This window comes from Micrasema longulum, unplaced genomic scaffold, assembly GCF_059751315.1.
Source record: "Micrasema longulum isolate JH-2025_06_02 unplaced genomic scaffold, ASM5975131v1 h1tg000429l, whole genome shotgun sequence".
Lineage (NCBI taxonomy): Eukaryota > Metazoa > Arthropoda > Insecta > Trichoptera > Brachycentridae > Micrasema > Micrasema longulum.
Window position 1 is genome coordinate 670,678 of NW_028277629.1, and position 19,342 is coordinate 690,019.

The following is a 19,342-nucleotide window of genomic DNA, read 5'->3' on the forward strand; positions in this document are numbered from 1 at the left end:
CGGTTACTTATGTTTTTTTGTGACTTGAATTCTATTACATCGAATCACGATCCCCAAAGCCGATTAACCGACAAAAAACAATATTTTACAGGAGAACACGTCTTCCTCTCTAATAACAAGGAATTCACTTTGAGAATCAGATTCCTTTTTTTTATATCAATTAAATTAATATTCGAAACAAAACTTGGTTCTCAAAGTATATTACTTAATAATTAAGAAGAAAAAAAAATCTCCCGTAAAATATTGCTCCTGTCGGAAAAGAAGTTTTGGCGATCTCGGCTTGAAATTTTTCTACGCATACAAAAATATTTTTTAATTTTATTATCATATTATATTACACACACACAATTACAATTTAAACATAGTTGCTTTGACTATCTAACTAGGGCTATTTACCCCGTTCTGAGACCGTCAAAAATATATATAAAAACAGTAACCAATATATAGAAACAGTTATAAAGGTACTAGACAAAGTGAAAAACATAGTAAAAATGTAAATAAAATAGTAAGAAATGTAGTGAAAACAAAATAAAAAACATTAAATATATGTACATAAAAATATTTTAAAACTCAGTAAAATGCGAAGTAAAAACAGAATACTTAGTAAGAAACATTGTTAAAGTCATAGTAAAAAATAAATGTTTGTGTTTAGCAAAAAGCACATTTAAAAAAACATAGCAAAATACCGAGTAGAAAGAGAAAATATCATAGTAAAAATAAATTTAAATATGTAATAAAAAATGTGTAAGTAAATAACAAAACATTTTTATTTTAACTAGTGTTATTTTCAATGGATAATATCTCGGTCTCGTAGTCCTACTATCCTAAAGATCTAACTCGTGTAGGTTATATCAGTACTTGAAGTACTTACCTCATCATCATTCCATTTCCCCTTCCCAGTTAGAGCGTACGGTGTCCACAAAGATCCTCCGGGCATCTCTGTCGGCATCCGCCCGAGTCAGGTTCGCGTCCCGTAGTTCCACACGAACTTGCCTGTAGGCAAGCCCGGTTGAGGCTCTCGGAGGCATCCGCAGCCCATGGCCGAGCGTCACCGGAGTTCGCTGCGTCCGTTCTCTTATTACTTCGTTTCCTAGTATCTGCATAAAACAACATACGAATTAATGTTTCGACTCGAAAATAATTCAGTCCGGCAATAGTAACGGTGCGGTGCCTCGGCTCAACACGGATTTTCTAGCTAGTCGGGACAAGTTCGCAGGCGGCGGTCGTTCCCTGTTTTGTCACTGAGCTGTATTTCTGTAGTAAATAAATACATTTATAATGTTATTAATAAATAAATAAAAATAAAATTTTCTCACTTGAGAATCCTGTTAGATTAACAAATGTTTGTTGTTACAGCCTACTCGAATTTTTTTATCCTAAAATTGTACTTTATTTTTTAAAGTCATTTTCGTGTAGAATATTAGAGTTGATTATGCAAGAAAACATTAGTAAATCTCTTACTGCCTCTTTGTAATCTGTAACTCAATCACAAATAACTATCGACGCGCTAATAAGCGACGTGATAACAATTTCTCTCCATGGTCGTTTATCTTATTCGTGATCACAATGGAACATCCGTGAACACCTAATATTAAATGTCAAAATATTTACGTTTCGAGACGTATAATCCTGCTGCGCAATCACATATTTGAATTTCACCGGTGTAAATATGTAAAATATTCCGAAACTGCTATTTTTAATTATTTATCACGCTATTTATTGCATTTAGCCGGCGGTTGGCAAGCTAAATGTCAAGAAAAGCAGTCGTCATAGTAATTGTAATTTAATTTATACTTTTTTGTATTAGATACTCTTTACTATTTTGCAAATGCGATATATTGTAGTATTTTTTATAGTAAACGTCGATTTTTCGCCAGTGAACTATATTTATTTACGAGGGAAATAAAAACAAACTGACACGAGCGTTGACTTAGAGATTACACACGCGTTGGCTTATGACTGCGATATAACTTAAGCACGTTCATTATTGTTCACTGTGATCGCTCAAATGCTTAGCATAATTTTAAGCACGTCGATAGTTATTTGTCATTGAGCTACCGGTTTCTTTGTAATAGAATTCAAGATTACTTTGCTAGTTAAATGAAGTCAAAGCAGAGGTCCATTTTCCTAATTTTGGATGAGAAATAGAGGGTATTTGAATATTAACATAAAATATGTATAGCCTTTGACATACTTTTTGTCGGCAAATGTTTACGAGCGCATGCCCATTGTAGGTCTCAAAGGAGAACGTAGAGTTCGCGTGGCGGACGCGGGCGGTCGCGGAGTTCGGATTCAGGAATTTCAGTGCCGGGCTGTCTGGCGGCTGAAGAGGTGCTGCATCGCCACGTGGCACCTCGTCTCACCCTTTCTCTAGAATCGGTACCCGATCATATTGGCGCGAGTACTGCCAAAGTGCCATACAATGAACTTTACGAGTTACCTTAAGCATTTTGTGATAGTTCTATTTTCGTATCCGTCAAAATATTGCAGTTTTTTGCATTCCGTGCAATCAATTAAATATTTACTATAAATATGTAGATTCCACAACTTGCGCTTGTGTTAACATACACTTTCAATTTGAACTCTTGATTTCTAGTTTCCAATAATATATAATATGCTTTTCGCTTAATAAAACAAATTATTTCGTATTTAAATATCAGTAGCTAAATGTGAGATCTTGATCAGTGTGAACGGAGATATTCCGAATCAGGTAGAAGAATTTGTGTACCTGGGAAGTATGTTTACTAGGGATGGAAAGACCGAGAAAGATATTGAAAGGAGGGTGAGTGCCGGGAACAGGGTGAACGGTGTACTGAAATCTACTTTGGCAAACAAATGTTTATCGCAGGAGGCTAAACTAGCAGTTCAAAATGGAGTTCTAGTGCCAACTCTGACGTGTGCGAGCGAAGTATGGAATTGGATAAATGATGATGAAAGTAGGTTAAATACTGTAGAAATGCGATCCCTCAGGCAAATGTGTGGTAAAACGATGTAAGAAATGTCGAGATCCGCGAACTGTGTAAGGCTGAGATATGCATTATCGACAGATTCAAGAAAGTAGTGATGCGTTGGTTTGGACATGTAGAGCGAATGGACAGCGAAAGAACGGCTAAAAGGATCTACGATGCGAATGTTGATGGATGCAGAAAGCGAGGAAGACCGAGAAAGACATGGCACGATCAAGTCCATCAAATACTTGAAGATGGAAATGTCAAAAGTAGGAATAATCGGCGTGCGTGCATGAGAAGATGTATGAAAAATAGAGTGATATGGCGTTCTATCCTCTCTGCCTACCCCTACATACTTGTAAATATCTGTACCTTAGATCTTAGAGGATAAAACACAGGAGTCTTCTTTTTACCGTTTCTAAGTTAAAAATGCAGAAATTATAACCTATTTTGTATGTGAATAAAACAAAAAAGTCCACTTTCGTCATATAAATGTTATTTAAAGTTGCAATATAAATGTTATGTCTACTTTGTTTTAATGCTAAAAACATCAGTAGTCCCAGGAGCGCTATTTTAATATCGTGGTGTAATGGTCAGCGTGTTTGCCTACCATGCAAGAGGTCTCGGGTTCGATTCTCGAAATGGTTTTTTTATTCATATGTTTTCCATTACAAACTACATAATAAAAATAAAGTGACCTCACTGGGGTTACCCGTGCCGAGGACACACACCGAGAAATATACTTTTTTAAAAACATATTTACGTTTGAGAATAAACAAAGAAGACTAACTTAATAAACATAGATAATTAACAAAATGTTCATACAGTTTTAAACACTACGTATTTATCAATATTATGTATCTTTTTTGGGTGATACCGTGTATGTTAGAAGAGAATTGACGAACACAAAAGAGCGTGTAAACTTGGGCACCCAGACAAATCCGCAATAGCGGAACACTTTATAGACACAGGACATTTTTTCGCCTTTGAACCAAAAATTCTACATAAACCTAGTAATTATAGTGCACGAATAATAAAAGAGGCAATTGAAATACACAGACATCCAAATAATATAAACAAAGACGACGGGCTTAAATTAAATTCAACATGGTTCCCAGCACTACATATGACAAAAACGAATAGAAATGTGCCTACTGCCGGCTGCGACACAGTACAAATTACTAGTACATAAACATAATTATTCTTTCCTACAAAACTAGAAATGTGCCTACTGCTGACTGTGACACGGTACAAATTACTAGTACATAAACACATACATTTCTCTATTATACACACAGTTTTCCCTGAAGATGGCTCCTGCAATGGTAGCCGAAACGTCGGATCAAATCCAACATACACGGTATCACCCAAAAAAGATACATAATATTGATAACAGTTGAAAACCTTCGCACCTATTTAACTACGTATTTATGTTTATAATTAATTTATGTACATCCATATTATTTATTTTACAAAACGCAAAATGAAAGAACAAAACATAACATAAGCTATACATTAGTGGAGCAGTTGATTCAATATTGGTTTGGGCAAATGAGACAATCCATTTTACTTCTACCTAGCTCTAGTCTCCATTTTTTTATAGCCTTTTGAACATTTTCTCGTTATTAATCGAAATGAAATATTTATTTAAAAGGGTGTTTTCACACTAGAATATTTCATAGTCCCTGGACTGGTACCTGAATAGTACGACTTGTCACCTTACTTTCATGAAACAACATTGAAAGTTCTTCATAGATTGAAATTATCTAATTTGGTTCAAAAGTTATGATGTTTTGAAAACCGCTCATTCACGAAATCTTGTTTCCCGAACATTCCGTTTAATGTGATTCCTGTGGTTTATCCTCTGAGGTTCAGATATTACTATAAAGTAAGGAAATATACTGACGATCAAAATAATAAATATCCAGAGTTTAATTGGGGAGTGTAATTCAAACTTTCGATTAGTTCATTCAAACCAGTGCCCAATGTAACTTTTAATAAGTATATTTAAATTGTGAAAATATTTCGTCACCTGTATTTATTTTTTATCAAATGATTACGAGGACTTGAAATGCTACCGCATACTACTCTAGACATGAGCCAATATTATTTATTCAGTTTAATTGCTTGGTTATTCAAAATACTCTAATTTAACTCCGAATTTAATACAATAGTATTTGGTTTGTCCGACCCGACTCGGTAAAGTCTCGGACAAATGTCCCAGGGAGTTGGAATATATAGTCCTTAAAATATAGCTTGATTAGATGACAGCTGTCAAACTGATTTCATTAGTGATGGGAAATTACTGATCACCGATCAAATCGATTTTATCAGTTATTTCATGCAATCATGAAACTCTTTTTCCGAAAATTGATATAAAAAACGCAAAAACAAGCCTATTATAATGTGTTTAACACAATTATTCACCAAAAAATGAGACATTTATACCTTTTTTATGAACAACATCAAATTATTTTTTTTTATTCGATCAATTTACATTGATCAATTTGTCCCATCTCTAACGTTTTTGCAAAATGATGTAACCTTGTAAGAACGTCGTTAATTTTAGTTTTAAAGCTGGTTTTATATATTAATGTTGATTTGTGTTTCAAGCATTGTATTAAAAAAAATTAATTAACACGCCAGATACAAATGATTTTTCGTGTGTCAATATAAATAACTCCATTGACGTTACTACAAAGTTATGTCGTCACTTTTTCTGACAACGGTCATTCTAATCATGTTACATATTAAGGACTATAGTTACTCTGGCAATTCTCGTGTCTTAAGTATTATTGATGTACCAAATAAATAAATTAATCAAATAAATGTTTCGCAGTATTCAGTAAAGTTTTATCGGTGATCATTTTCGTTTGCTGTATAATCAGGAGACATTTGCGATTTCCAGCGTAATTTTCTGACGAACCATAGTAATTTGCCGGAACCCGCGCTACTAAAAGTAATAATGATTTTGATATCGAAATTCGCGTCGCCAATTACAAGTTGTTAGGCGTACCCGCCTACGTAAGATTCGGAAATCGGGAAAGTGATATAATATTATGTTTCGTGCGCGTCGGGACTAGATATGCGAGTGTCGCATTCTTCCGAATGAGTCGACTATGAGGTTGCCGGCGACGGCGATGGTCACGGCGACGAGGATGATCTGACATGACGGCCGTGCTCCGGCTGCCCCCCATCCCCGAGCGGCGCCCCCTCGGCCCCGCGCCCAGGGGGCTCTACGTGTGGAACTACGGGAAACGCCGGTACTCTATGCACCACTTGAAAGTCCTACGAAATAACTTCAAACAATGTTTCGGGGCATGGGAATTTGGTCACCTGTTGCTCCGATAACTCTAGCGCTGGAGTAGAGCCTCCTCGGACCTGCGGTGCTATTCTGAACCGCGCTCGCGGCCGCAGGAAACACTTCATCTTTTCTATTTTGTACTTAAATACCCGAGATAAGTGGTTTTTCTACGGCCGCGAGAGCGTTTGGAATACCAGCCCAGATTATCCCATTGCGAACTCTTAAGCCGATTTTGCGTGCGTTTTTTTAAATACTGGTAGTAAATAAAAAATAAACGAATAAATCGATAAGAATAAGAATCGGGTTGTGGTCCCGTGGCTAGCGTTGCCGACTCGCGGCTCGCGGATCAGATGTCCGAGATTTGAGCCAACTTGATTCCCATTTTCCTATAGTGAGTATTTACAACTCGTCGATAATGACCCCAAAAAGTTATGTATTAGGTCAATTATAAGAACGAAAATATTAGTTTATTTGAACTTTAAAAACATGTTTTGTCAACGTTTATAATTACATGTTTGTTTATTTACGGACTTATGTTACAATATCTATGTCATTTATCATTTAAATACTAAAAACATATCTTTTTAGGTACGTTACAAGTTACATGCGTAATATGTATATGTTTATTTTTAAGAAATCATGAAAAATAATAACAACCAAAATATACATAAAAATACGTTGTATGCTGCGACAAAATAAAAGCCCCTAAGGTGTATAAATAAATATAATCTATATGACTTACCTATCGGCTTCAGTATTGTTGGGATAAATAGTTTTATCGGTTACGGTACGTTACCAATATTTACGTTAGTATTAACGCGTGTTTTCGTATTTCTTCCAGACGTCACCGCTGCCCGCACGATGATCAGCCGGAGCCGATGTTCGCGGAGAGTAGTGTGGAGCGCACCACCGCCTACAGGAGCGAGTATGACGAGAAGCACGTGGCGCTGTTCCGCCCCACCAAGCCGCAGGACCACCTGAGGCCCGAAGGCGACTTCGAGAGGCCCCAGCCCGCCGAGTGGCGCCCGGGAGACCGGGAGCCCGTAAAGAAGCCCCGCGATAATCTCAAGCCGGAAGGAGACTTCAGCAGGAGGGAGCCGGAAAAGTGGAGGCCCGGCGAAAGACACGATGCGAAAAAACCCGAAGACAATTTACGGCCGGAAGGAGACTTTGAAAGACCGGATAAACCCGGATGGAGTCCGGGCGATCGGGCGCCAGTCAAGAAACCTCAGGATAACTTGAGGCCGGAGGGGGAGTTCGACAGACCCCAGAAGCCCGGGTGGGGCCCTGCGGAGCGGCCGCAGGCCAAGCGGCCTTCGGACAACCTGAAACCTGAAGGGACGTTCGAGAGACCGGAGCCGAAAGAATTCACCCCGGCTGAGAAAGTTTACGGCAAGAAGCCGCAAGATAATTTGTTCCCAGAAGGAGATTTTACTCGAAAGAAGACAATCACCGAAGAATATGTGCGGGGGGATCGCGCCGACATTGTCAGGAGACAGGATAACATCGTCGTCGGGGGCGAGTTTACCGGTGAGTACAGTCGTTCTTTTCCTTCCCCCTTTTCCCGTATTCACACCTTATGATAAGATGCATCGATCACGAAAAACAAGGTGAGATGTTCAGATTTACGCTTCAGTCTGGAGTACCAAAAAAATATAGTAAAAAAATTCATGCATGCATAGTTTTATGTTAAACGAACTGAGAATCGAACCCGAGACATTTGAAATACTGACTACTACTGAACGCTGGATCGGGAGGTCGGAGGTTTTAACTCCGCTCTACCACAACTTTTATTTTTTTACCATTTTTTATGCGATTCTTCAACTACCGAAGCCGCCAAAGTAATATATATTTTTAGTTCGCCTAAATAATTCTAGCTTTTGTTAAAATACTTTTTCAATTCGCATGTTTTATGTTTCCAAGAACAGTTTTTCAAACGGTCTTAAACATATTTTAATATAAATAGTCAATTTGGAATTATAGATTATTAATATTAATTAAATAAGTTTACAAATTTATGTAAATCTAAAGAGAAAGTACCTGGGTACATTATCGCGCAGAAAACTTGCCAGGAGAGTAATTGACTGACAATAAAACTAAAAATAATGCCCTAAACACATATTTGTATTTTTTCAGATACAACGACAAGTAAGCGAGAATACAGAGGAGAGCCTACGGAGCGGCCGGTTCCCGTCAGAAGAAACACGTGGACGAAGATCGAAGGAGACATGATCACGGATACTACATCTCGATCAGAATATATAGACCATACCCTGAACTCTGTGATCGAAAAAACCACAATTGTCAAATCACGCGAAGATAACTTGCGTACAGAAGGAGAAACTTATTTTGTTACTTCAAACCAAGTAGACTATACTGAGAAAACTGGTGAAATCGATAGAACTCAAAGACGAAGAACATGGACAAAAGAAGATGTTGAAAAATTCTACTCAACAAACAACGAAGTTACGTCTACGACGTCTCGTGAAGTTTATAAACCATCGATAGGAGAACGTCCTGACGCCAAAAAACCAAAGGACAACCTTCGTCCCGAAGGTGATTTTCAGAGGCCAGAAAAGCAACCCTGGAGTCCTGCGGAAAAACAAATACAAAAGAAACCCAAAGACAATCTATTTCCAGAAGGTAATTTCGAAAGTCCTAAGCCAGTGGAATGGAGACCAGCTGAACGACCGATACAAAAGAAACCATCCGATAATTTGTACCCCGAGGGTGACTTTGAGCGTCCTAAGCAACCAGAATATAAGAAAGGTGAACGTCCATCTCCGACCAAGCCTTCAGATAATTTAAAACCAGAAGGACCTTTTGAGAGACCCAAAAAAGATAAATACCAACCCGGTGAGCGTCCAGAAGCTAGTAAACCCAAAGATAACCTGAGACCAGAAGGTGATTTCGAAAGACCGGATAAACCTGGATGGAGTCCGGCTGAACGACCGAGTCAAAAGAAACCGAAAGATAATCTCTATCCGGAAGGAGAATTTGAAAAGCCTAAACATCAGGAATGGTCTCCGGCCGAGAGACCAAAACAAAAGAAACCTACGGATAATTTATATCCTGAGGGTGAATTCGAAAGACCAAAACATCCAGAATTTAAAAAGGGAGAAAGGCCATCGCCTAGCAAACCGACAGATAATTTACGACCTGAGGGGGATTTCGAAAGACCTGAAAAAACAAAGTATCGACCTGGAGAGCGTCCAGAAGCTAGAAAACCTTCTGATAATTTAAAACCAGAAGGAGAATTTGAAAGGCCAGATAAACCAGGGTGGAGTCCAGCAGAGCGACCGAGTCAAAAGAAACCTAAAGACAATCTGTATCCAGAAGGGGAATTTGAGAAGCCGAAACAACAGGACTGGTCCCCAGCTGAGCGACCGAAACAAAAGAAACCTTTGGATAATTTGTATCCAGAGGGTGAATTTGAAAGACCAAAACATCCCGAATATAAAAAGGGAGAAAGACCATCACCCAGCAAACCATTTGATAATTTGAAACCAGAGGGTGACTTTGAGAGACCCGAAAAAGAAAAGTATCGCCCAAGTGAACGCCCAGAAGCAAGAAAGCCAACAGATAATCTAAGGCCTGAAGGTGAATTTGAAAGGCCAGAGAAACCTGGGTGGAGTCCAGCTGAGCGACCAACTCAGAAGAAACCAAAGGATAATTTATATCCCGAAGGAGAGTTTGAGAAACCAAAGCATGATGAATGGACTCCTGCTGAGAGACCGAAACAAAAGAAACCTTCTGACAACCTTTATCCCGAAGGTGATTTTGAAAGACCCAAATATCCCGAGTATAAAAAGGGAGAAAGGCCATCACCTAGCAAGCCGTCTGATAATTTACGTCCAGAAGGTGATTTTGAGAGGCCTGAAAAAGAAAAGTATCGCCCAAGTGAACGTCCTGAAGCTAGAAAGCCCACAGATAATCTAAGGCCGGAAGGTGATTTTGAAAGACCAGAGAAACCTGGATGGAGTCCTGCTGAGCGACCAACTCAAAAAAAACCGAAAGACAATTTATATCCCGAAGGAGAATTCGAGAAACCAAAACAACAGGAATGGACTCCTGCTGAGAGGCCGAAACAAAAGAAACCTTCAGACAATCTTTACCCAGAGGGTGATTTTGAGAGACCCAAACATCCCGAGTATAAAAAGGGAGAAAGACCTACGCCTAGCAAGCCTTCTGATAATTTACGACCGGAGGGCGATTTCGAAAGGCCTGAAAAAGATAAGTTCCGGCCAGCTGAACGTCCCGAAGCTAAGAAGCCTACTGACAATTTGAAACCAGAAGGTGAATTTGAAAGACCCGACAAACCTGGATGGAGTCCGGCAGAACGTCCAACTCAGAAAAAACCGAAGGACAATCTATATCCTGAAGGAGAGTTTGAGAAACCAAAACATGATGAATGGACTCCTGCTGAGCGGCCAAAACAAAGTAAACCTGCTGATAATTTGAAACCAGAAGGGGAGTTCGAGAGGCCAGAAAAGGATAAATATCGTCCTTCTCAGCGACCAGATGCAGTAAAACCTACTGACAATCTTCGACCCGAAGGTGATTTTGAACGTCCTGAAAAAACAGAATGGAGTCCTGCTGAACGTCAATCGCAGAAAAGACCAAAGGATAACCTTTATCCTGAAGGCAAATTCCAACAACCCGAACACCAACCTTGGTCTCCGGCTGAGAGGCCAAAACAAATAAAACCATCTGACAATCTAAGATCTGAAGGAGATTTCGAAAGACCAGAAAAAGAGAAATTCCGCCCCGCTGAGCGACCAGAGGCGAGGAAACCAATAGACAATTTAAGACCGGAAGGTGATTTTGAAAGACCAGAAAAGCCAGATTGGAGCCCAGCAGTAAGACCGAAACAAAAGAAACCATCTGACAACCTCTATCCTGAAGGTGATTTCGAAAGGCCCAAACATCCCGAGTATAAAAAGGGAGAAAGGCCATCACCTAGCAGACCAACAGATAATTTACGACCAGAGGGTGATTTTGAGAGGCCTGAAAAAGATAAGTTCCGGCCAGCTGAACGTCCCGAAGCTAAGAAGCCTACTGACAATTTGAAACCAGAAGGAGAATTCGAAAGGCCGGAAAAACCTGGATGGAGTCCAGCAGAACGTCCAACTCAGAAAAAACCGAAGGACAATTTATATCCTGAAGGAGAGTTTGAGAAACCAAAACACGATGAATGGACTCCCGCAGAGAGGCCGAAACAAAAGAAACCGTCTGACAACCTTTATCCCGAAGGTGATTTTGAAAGACCCAAACATCCCGAGTATAAAAAGGGGGAAAGGCCATCACCTAGCAGGCCGACAGATAATTTACGACCAGAGGGTGATTTTGAGAGGCCTGAAAAAGATAAGTTCCGGCCAGCTGAACGTCCCGAAGCGAAGAAGCCTACTGACAATTTGAAACCAGAAGGGGAATTTGAAAGGCCGGAAAAACCTGGATGGAGTCCAGCAGAACGTCCAACTCAGAAAAAACCGAAGGACAATCTATTTCCTGAAGGAGAGTTTGAGAAACCAAAACATGATGAATGGACTCCCGCTGAGAGGCCGAAACAAAAGAAACCGTCTGACAACCTTTATCCTGAAGGTGATTTTGAAAGACCCAAACATCCTGAATACAAAAAGGGTGAAAGGCCGTCACCGAGCAAGCCGACGGATAATTTACGACCAGAAGGTGACTTTGAGAGGCCTGAAAAAGAAAAGTATCGCCCAAGTGAACGACCAGAAGCCAGAAAGCCAAAAGATAATCTTAAACCTGAGGGTGATTTCGAGAGACCTGATAAACCTGGATGGAGTCCTGCTGAGCGACCAATTCAAAAGAAACCAAAAGACAACCTGTATCCTGAAGGAGAATTTGAGAAACCAAAACAACAGGACTGGTCCCCAGCTGAGCGACCAAAACAAAAGAAACCTTTGGATAATTTATATCCAGAGGGTGAATTTGAAAGACCAAAACATCCAGAATATAAAAAGGGAGAAAGGCCATCGCCCAGCAAACCATCTGATAATTTGAAACCCGAGGGTGACTTTGAGAGACCCGAAAAAGAAAAATATCGCCCAAGTGAACGCCCAGAAGCAAGAAAGCCAACAGATAATCTAAGGCCTGAAGGTGAGTTTGAAAGACCAGAGAAACCTGGGTGGAGTCCAGCTGAGCGACCAAGTCAAAAAAAACCAAAAGACAATCTATATCCTGAAGGAGAGTTCGAGAAACCAAAACACGATGAATGGACTCCCGCTGAGAGGCCGAAACAAAAGAAACCGTCTGACAATCTTTATCCCGAAGGTGATTTTGAAAGACCCAAACATCCCGAGTATAAAAAGGGGGAAAGGCCATCACCTAGCAGGCCGACAGATAATTTACGACCAGAGGGTGATTTTGAGAGGCCTGAAAAAGATAAGTTCCGGCCAGCTGAACGCCCCGAAGCTAAAAAGCCTACTGATAATTTGAAACCAGAAGGTGAATTCGAAAGGCCAGACAAACCTGGATGGAGTCCGGCAGAACGGCCAACTCAGAAAAAACCTAAGGACAATCTGTATCCTGAAGGAGAGTTTGAGAAACCAAAACATGATAAATGGACTCCTGCTGAGCGACCAAAACAAAATAAACCATGTGATAATTTGAAACCTGAGGGAGAATTTGAAAGACCTATACCTCACAAAGTTGGAACTGGAGAAATGCGAACTCTTATTAAACATGAAGATAATCTAAAGCAGGAGGGTGTAATAGAAGCCTATCGCCGAAATAGGGATGATTATGTATCTACTACCGTTATTGATAAGGCAGAAATCGTCAGACGCGAAGACAACCTTCGGATGGAAGGTGAATTTGTTGAAATGCGAATGCGCGATGATTATTCGATTAAACAAATCACTGAACGCGTTCAGCAAGTACGTCATGAAGATAACTTGAAAACTGAAGGTTACTTTGAAAGGCCTGAAAAGATTGAGTACAAACCAGGTGAACGGCCTGTCCAAAAGAAACCTGAGGATAACCTTAAACCTGAAGGCGAGTTTGAACGGCCTTCTCAACCTAAGTATGGCCCGGGAGAAAGAAGAACGCCTATTAAGCATTCAGACAATCTTCGTCCTGAAGGTACATTCGAACGTCCAAAACAAGATGAATATAAACCAGCAGAAAGGCCTACGCAAAAGAAACCCCAAGACAATTTACACCCTGAAGGTGAATTCGAAAGACCCAAGCAACCAGAATATGGTCCAGGGGAAAGACGTACACCCATTAAACATTCAGACAACTTACGCCCTGAGGGGGCATTTGAACGTCCTAAACATGGCGAATATCAACCAGCGGAAAGACCAACGCAGAAAAAACCACAAGATAATCTACATCCTGAAGGTGAATTTGAAAGACCTTTACAGCCAAAATATGGTCCCGGAGAACGAAGAACACCAATCAAGCATTCAGACAATCTTCGTCCCGAGGGTACATTCGAACGTCCAAAACAAGACGAATATAAACCAGCAGAAAGGCCTACGCAAAAGAAACCCCAAGACAATTTACACCCTGAAGGTGAATTCGAAAGACCTAAGCAACCAGAATATGGTCCAGGGGAAAGACGTACACCCATTAAACATTCAGACAACTTACGCCCTGAGGGGGCATTTGAACGTCCTAAACATGGCGAATATCAACCAGCGGAAAGACCAACGCAGAAAAAACCACAAGATAATCTACATCCTGAAGGTGAATTTGAAAGACCTAAGCAACCAGAATATGGTCCCGGGGAAAGACGTACACCCATTAAACATTCAGACAACTTACGCCCTGAGGGGGCATTTGAACGTCCTAAACATGGCGAATATCAACCAGCAGAAAGGCCTACGCAAAAGAAACCCCAAGACAATTTACACCCTGAAGGTGAATTCGAAAGACCTAAGCAACCAGAATATGGTCCAGGGGAAAGACGTACTCCTATTAAACATTCAGATAATCTTCGCCCTGAAGGAACATTTGAACGGCCTAAACATGGCGAATATCAACCAGCGGAAAGACCAATGCAGAAGAAACCACAAGATAATCTACATCCTGAAGGTGAATTTGAAAGACCTTTGCAGCCGGAATATGGTCCTGGTGAGAGACGTACTCCTATTAAACATTCAGATAATCTTCGCCCTGAAGGAACATTTGAACGGCCTAAACATGGCGAATATCAACCAGCGGAAAGACCGGTGCAAAAGAAACCACAAGATAACCTTCATCCAGAAGGTGAATTTGAAAGACCTTCACAGCCAAAATATGGTCCTGGAGAACGAAGAACACCAATCAAGCATTCAGACAATCTTCGTCCCGAAGGTACATTTGAACGTCCAAAACAAGATGAATATAAACCAGCAGAACGGCCTGCACAAAAGAAACCCCAAGACAATTTACATCCGGAAGGCGAATTTGAACGGCCATCTGAACCTGAATATGGTCCAGGGGAGAGACGTACTCCTATCAAGCATTCAGATAATCTACGTTCCGAGGGTACATTTGAACGACCCAAGCAGGGTGAATACCAGCCTGCAGAAAGACCAATACAAAAGAAACCACAAGATAACCTACATCCAGAGGGTGAATTTGATAGACCTTCACAACCAAAATATGGACCAGCAGAAAGGAGGACTCCCATTAAACATTCAGATAATCTTAAACCAGAAGGAGAATTTGTTGGGCGTCCTAAAGAAGATTTTAAGCCTACTCGTGGAGAGAGATGCGAAATAATCAGACACGAAGACCATTTGAAAATGGAAGGTGGAATTGATATTCACAGATCAAGGGATGATTATAAAAATATTTCCGTCATCGAAAGAGTTGTTGTTAAGAAACATGAAGACAACATTAAAATCGAAGGTGAATTCACTGATTTGAGATCCCGTAATGATTATAATGTTGTTAAAGGTGAAAGAGTTACCATAAAAAAACCTGAAGATAATCTCAAACCTGAAGGCGAGTTTGTAAGACCAACTGCAGAGGAAACTGGTCCTGCTGAAAGAAGAACACTTATTAGACAGGAAGATAATTTGAGAACAGAGGGTGAATTTATAGATCACCGTTCTAGGAATGATTACTCTGTAACCCGTGGTGAAAGAGTTGACATTACACGTCGTGAAGATAATCTAAAGATGGAGGGAGAGTTTATAGATATGAGACAAAGAAATGACTATAGGGTTGTCAGAGGGGAGAGAGCCGATGTTGTGAAACATACAGATAATTTGAAAATAGAAGGAGAATTTATTGATAAACGTTCGTCTGATGAATATTCCGTAAGAAAGGGTGAAAGAGTCGATATTGTTAGAAGGGAAGATAACTTGAAGCTAGAAGGAAGCTTCCACGACCACAAGCGAAGAGATGATTACAAAACACTGACATCTGAGAAGGTAACCGTTGTAGTTCATCAAGATAATTTGAAACTCGAGGGAGATTTTGAAAAGCCAATACCATCTAAAGTTGGACCGGGCGAACGTCGAACTCCCATAAAGCATCCTGATAATTTGAAGCCCGAAGGTGAATTTACTCGCCCCGAGACAGAGAAATGGGGACCTGGCAGTCGGCCTGATATGAAAAAGCCCAAGGATAATTTACATCCTGAAGGTAATTTCGAAAGACCAGCACACAGTCAATGGGAACCTGCTGAGAGACCAACAGTAGTTAAACACCCAGATAATTTACATCTTGAGGGTGATTTTGAAAAACGTACTCCCCAAAAATGGACTCCCGGAGAACGCCCTGAAATGAAAAAACCTCAAGATCACCTAAAGCCTGAAGGAGAATTTGAGAAGGTAGAGCCGACAAAAATAGGTTCTGGCGAAAGGAGATCACCTATAAAACATGCGGATAATTTGTTCTTGGAAGGTGATATTGAAAAAAGGACACCCGGTAAATGGAATCCAGGAGAAAGGCCTACCATGAAAAAGCCGCAAGATAATTTGAAGCCAGAAGGTGATTTTGATGTCCGCAGAAACCGTGTTTCAGAAACAGTCATTCGAGGAGATAGAGCTGAAATTATAAAACACGAAGACACTTTGAAAGTTGGTTCCGGTTCTATGGAGATGACATCTGTTAGCAAACAAACATTCCAAAGCACTCCTAAAAAGGATACTCGTCCCGCAGCTGGCCAAACAATAGTAAACAGAAGAAGACATATGGAATCAAGTATCTCTCTAGGTGAGGATAAAACTTCCATGAAAACAACAAACCAATCTAATTACAATACTTATACCAAGAGAACAGTTCAAGAAAACTCGCAAAGAATGTCGCAAGAACGTGAGATGCAGAGAGTACAAGACATCGATAAGTCGACCAGCACATCCAGCAAGTCTCATACGACTGATGATGGGAGAACTGTAATTGTTACTAAAACCACAACTACATCTGGTCAGAAAGTTGTCGGCCAGCAACATCATGGAAAGCAAATGAGCGCAAATTTGATATCTAATGAATCACATCAAAAAGATATCAACGGATCTGTGACAATCAAAAAAGATGCAAAGAACACTCAAGTAAGTAATGAACTAATAAAATCACTGTCTCAGTCACATGTTCAACAATCTCACATTGTGAATAACAAATCCGAAATAAGAAACGAACATCACAGCTCCGGAAGGGAACAGAGAGGTACCATGAGGGAGACAACTCAACAAAGTCATAATCATCATCAATCCAAGAGTTCATCTCAGACTAGAGTCGTACAAAGCTCCACCTCCGAAGTACAGAACATCATTACCGGCCAAACTACATCGAGATCAGTTGTCGACGGATCTCAGTCCGGTCATCATAGGAAAACATCCCAACTAACTTCTTCGAGTGATGTGAATAATGCAGTTCTGCATCGAAGAGGAATGACTTCTTCCAACGAGGCCTTACACTCAATGAGCTCCGCGGCCGCTGCGCAAAGGAGAAGCATCAGCAATCTAACCGAGCAAGGCCAGTACATCAGCAACTCCCACAACACTGAGAGGCGCAGCTTGAGCACCATGCATCACTCCGCGCGAGAGAATACCGGCGTCATCAACCAACACCAGCAGTGCGAAGTGCACGGTCACACCCGCGGCTCCAGGCGCGACGGCCAGTCCACCATCACTAGCTACCAAGTGATAGAGCGGCCGCAGAAAATAGTCCGGAGGGACAACTTGAGTGTCGGGGGGCAATTCTACGGACGGTCGGAAGCCAACTCTTACGGGAACTTCACCAAAACGTCGGTGAATCAAGTGGAGCGCGTGACGAGGAGTTCCAACACTTCGCACATCTCGCTGGGAGATACGTCGGTAGTTACGGGGACCAGTTACAGGAAGGAGTACGTCCCCCGGGTGACGGGACCTTGTCCCGCTTCGCTTGTGGAGACCCCCAAGGGCCCCTTCAAGCACACTCGGGACACCAAGACTCACAAATTTTATTTACCCAAAGTAACTAACTAACTTTGGCTATTAACTAATCCATTCCATTATAATTTTGATCTAATTCCACAGTGAGATGGATAAATGCCTAACATCTGTGATAAAATTACCGCCCTTCACTGATTATTGGTTATAATGTATTATTTCCATATATCGTCCGGAGATTGGTATTCTCCATTATTTAGCATGCTGATAAATATTATATTAAATTGTTGTTAAAGTCATTTAAAGCAAATTTATTATATTATGTTTATTATAAAAATGTGTTACGCATCATTTTACATTTAGTTTATTTTAATCGTGCTTGTTTGCCATTATATATTATTTTACTAACATTGTTCTATGTTAAAACACAATAATGTTGATTTATTGTATTTTTTTACAAGTTTATTTTCATTGTATTTAAAAATTAGAAATTTTATGCTTTTTGTCTCAGAATAAATGCACACTTTCATAATATGATTTTATGTTTTCTTTTTGTTATTCACCAATGCACCGCACCTTATAAAAATATATATTTTATAAAACAGCGAAAGCCGTCCAACCGAAGTACCTAGTGATACTGTACAAAGTAATCGGTACCGAAATGGTAAATATAAGTTTAGTATTAATATTTGGAGAGCTTTAATATTAATGCATTTACAGGGTGAATGTATTTCTATTGAATATATAATAATCAGTTTTGATAGCACTTGATTTTAATTCAATTTAAAACTGAAGTAGCCGTCCAAAACTCTAAAAAAGAAAAGAGAAAATTATACACCGGAACCTCTTTTTACGTAGTACCGTGTTAAAAAAGTGGATAGGTTTCCTCGCAAAAAAATCATTTAGGGATTTAAAACAAATAAAATTTAAATGTTTACTATCATTGTACCCTAATTTTAAAAAAACATAAATAATTATCACCTTTCCTTTATGCATCATACCTCTCTGCACCTTCCAAGTAAAAGAACGATGTAAGGAATTCTAAAAATGAAGGCATTGTTTAATCAATGTAAAAAAAATATTTCACCTTTGTGCCATGTTATTTTGAAACCATTTAAAAAGCTGCGTATGGGGGTTCCGGTGCATGTGTCGCGGCCAAATTGTTAAATCAGCCATTCAATAACGGCTAGGCCGTTCGTTGAATGAATTAATGTAGCTCATTGTTCAATGCGTCGGCTGGTTAAAAGCTAGCCATTCGGAAACGGTTGAACCAAAAGCGGCCAGGTTAGGTTGAGATAGGTTGGATTAAGTTGAGTAAAAAAACTCTTTTTTATTCTAACCTAACTTCGCATAACAAAATAAATGAAAAAATAAAATAATTTTTATTGTTGTATCAAAATTGGAGAAGCTAAGCGACGTTCAGCCCTTTCGTTAAACGATATTTTCAACATTTTGGCTAAGCGTCTGCTAGCCATTCAATTGAATACCGGCATTAATTGAACGGCCTAGCAGGATGATTGAGTGGCTGATTTAACCTTTGGCGGCGACATGTACATTTTCATTGTAAATAATACATCGTGCCATATAAAAATTAAATTAATTGAACAAAAACTGGTGTTTTATAATTCTTATTTTAAATCCAAATAATACATTTCTGTTTCTCGATCCTAAACTGTCTGCTTTTTTATCTGCAGTGAGCGACTCTCTGCTTTCTGTTTGAAGAATCAATTTAGTACAATAATCGACAGGTTTGGAAA

The 19,342-nt window shown here is 39.8% G+C and overlaps 1 protein-coding gene across 1 annotated transcript in view; it reads left to right on the plus strand.

The window, feature by feature from the left end:
* The window catches only part of Sdb (SAXO downstream of blistered), an 83,371-nt gene extending 65,249 nt beyond the window's left edge, over positions 1–18,122 (plus strand). Inside the window, exons 3-4 of the mRNA XM_088226396.1 lie at positions 7,094–7,782; positions 8,389–18,122. Coding sequence (XP_088082522.1) covers positions 7,094–7,782; positions 8,389–17,681 — 9,982 coding nt within the window. The 3' untranslated portion in view covers positions 17,682–18,122. The remainder of the gene's footprint in view (positions 1–7,093; positions 7,783–8,388) is intronic.
* Positions 18,123–19,342: the final 1,220 nt, after the last annotated feature.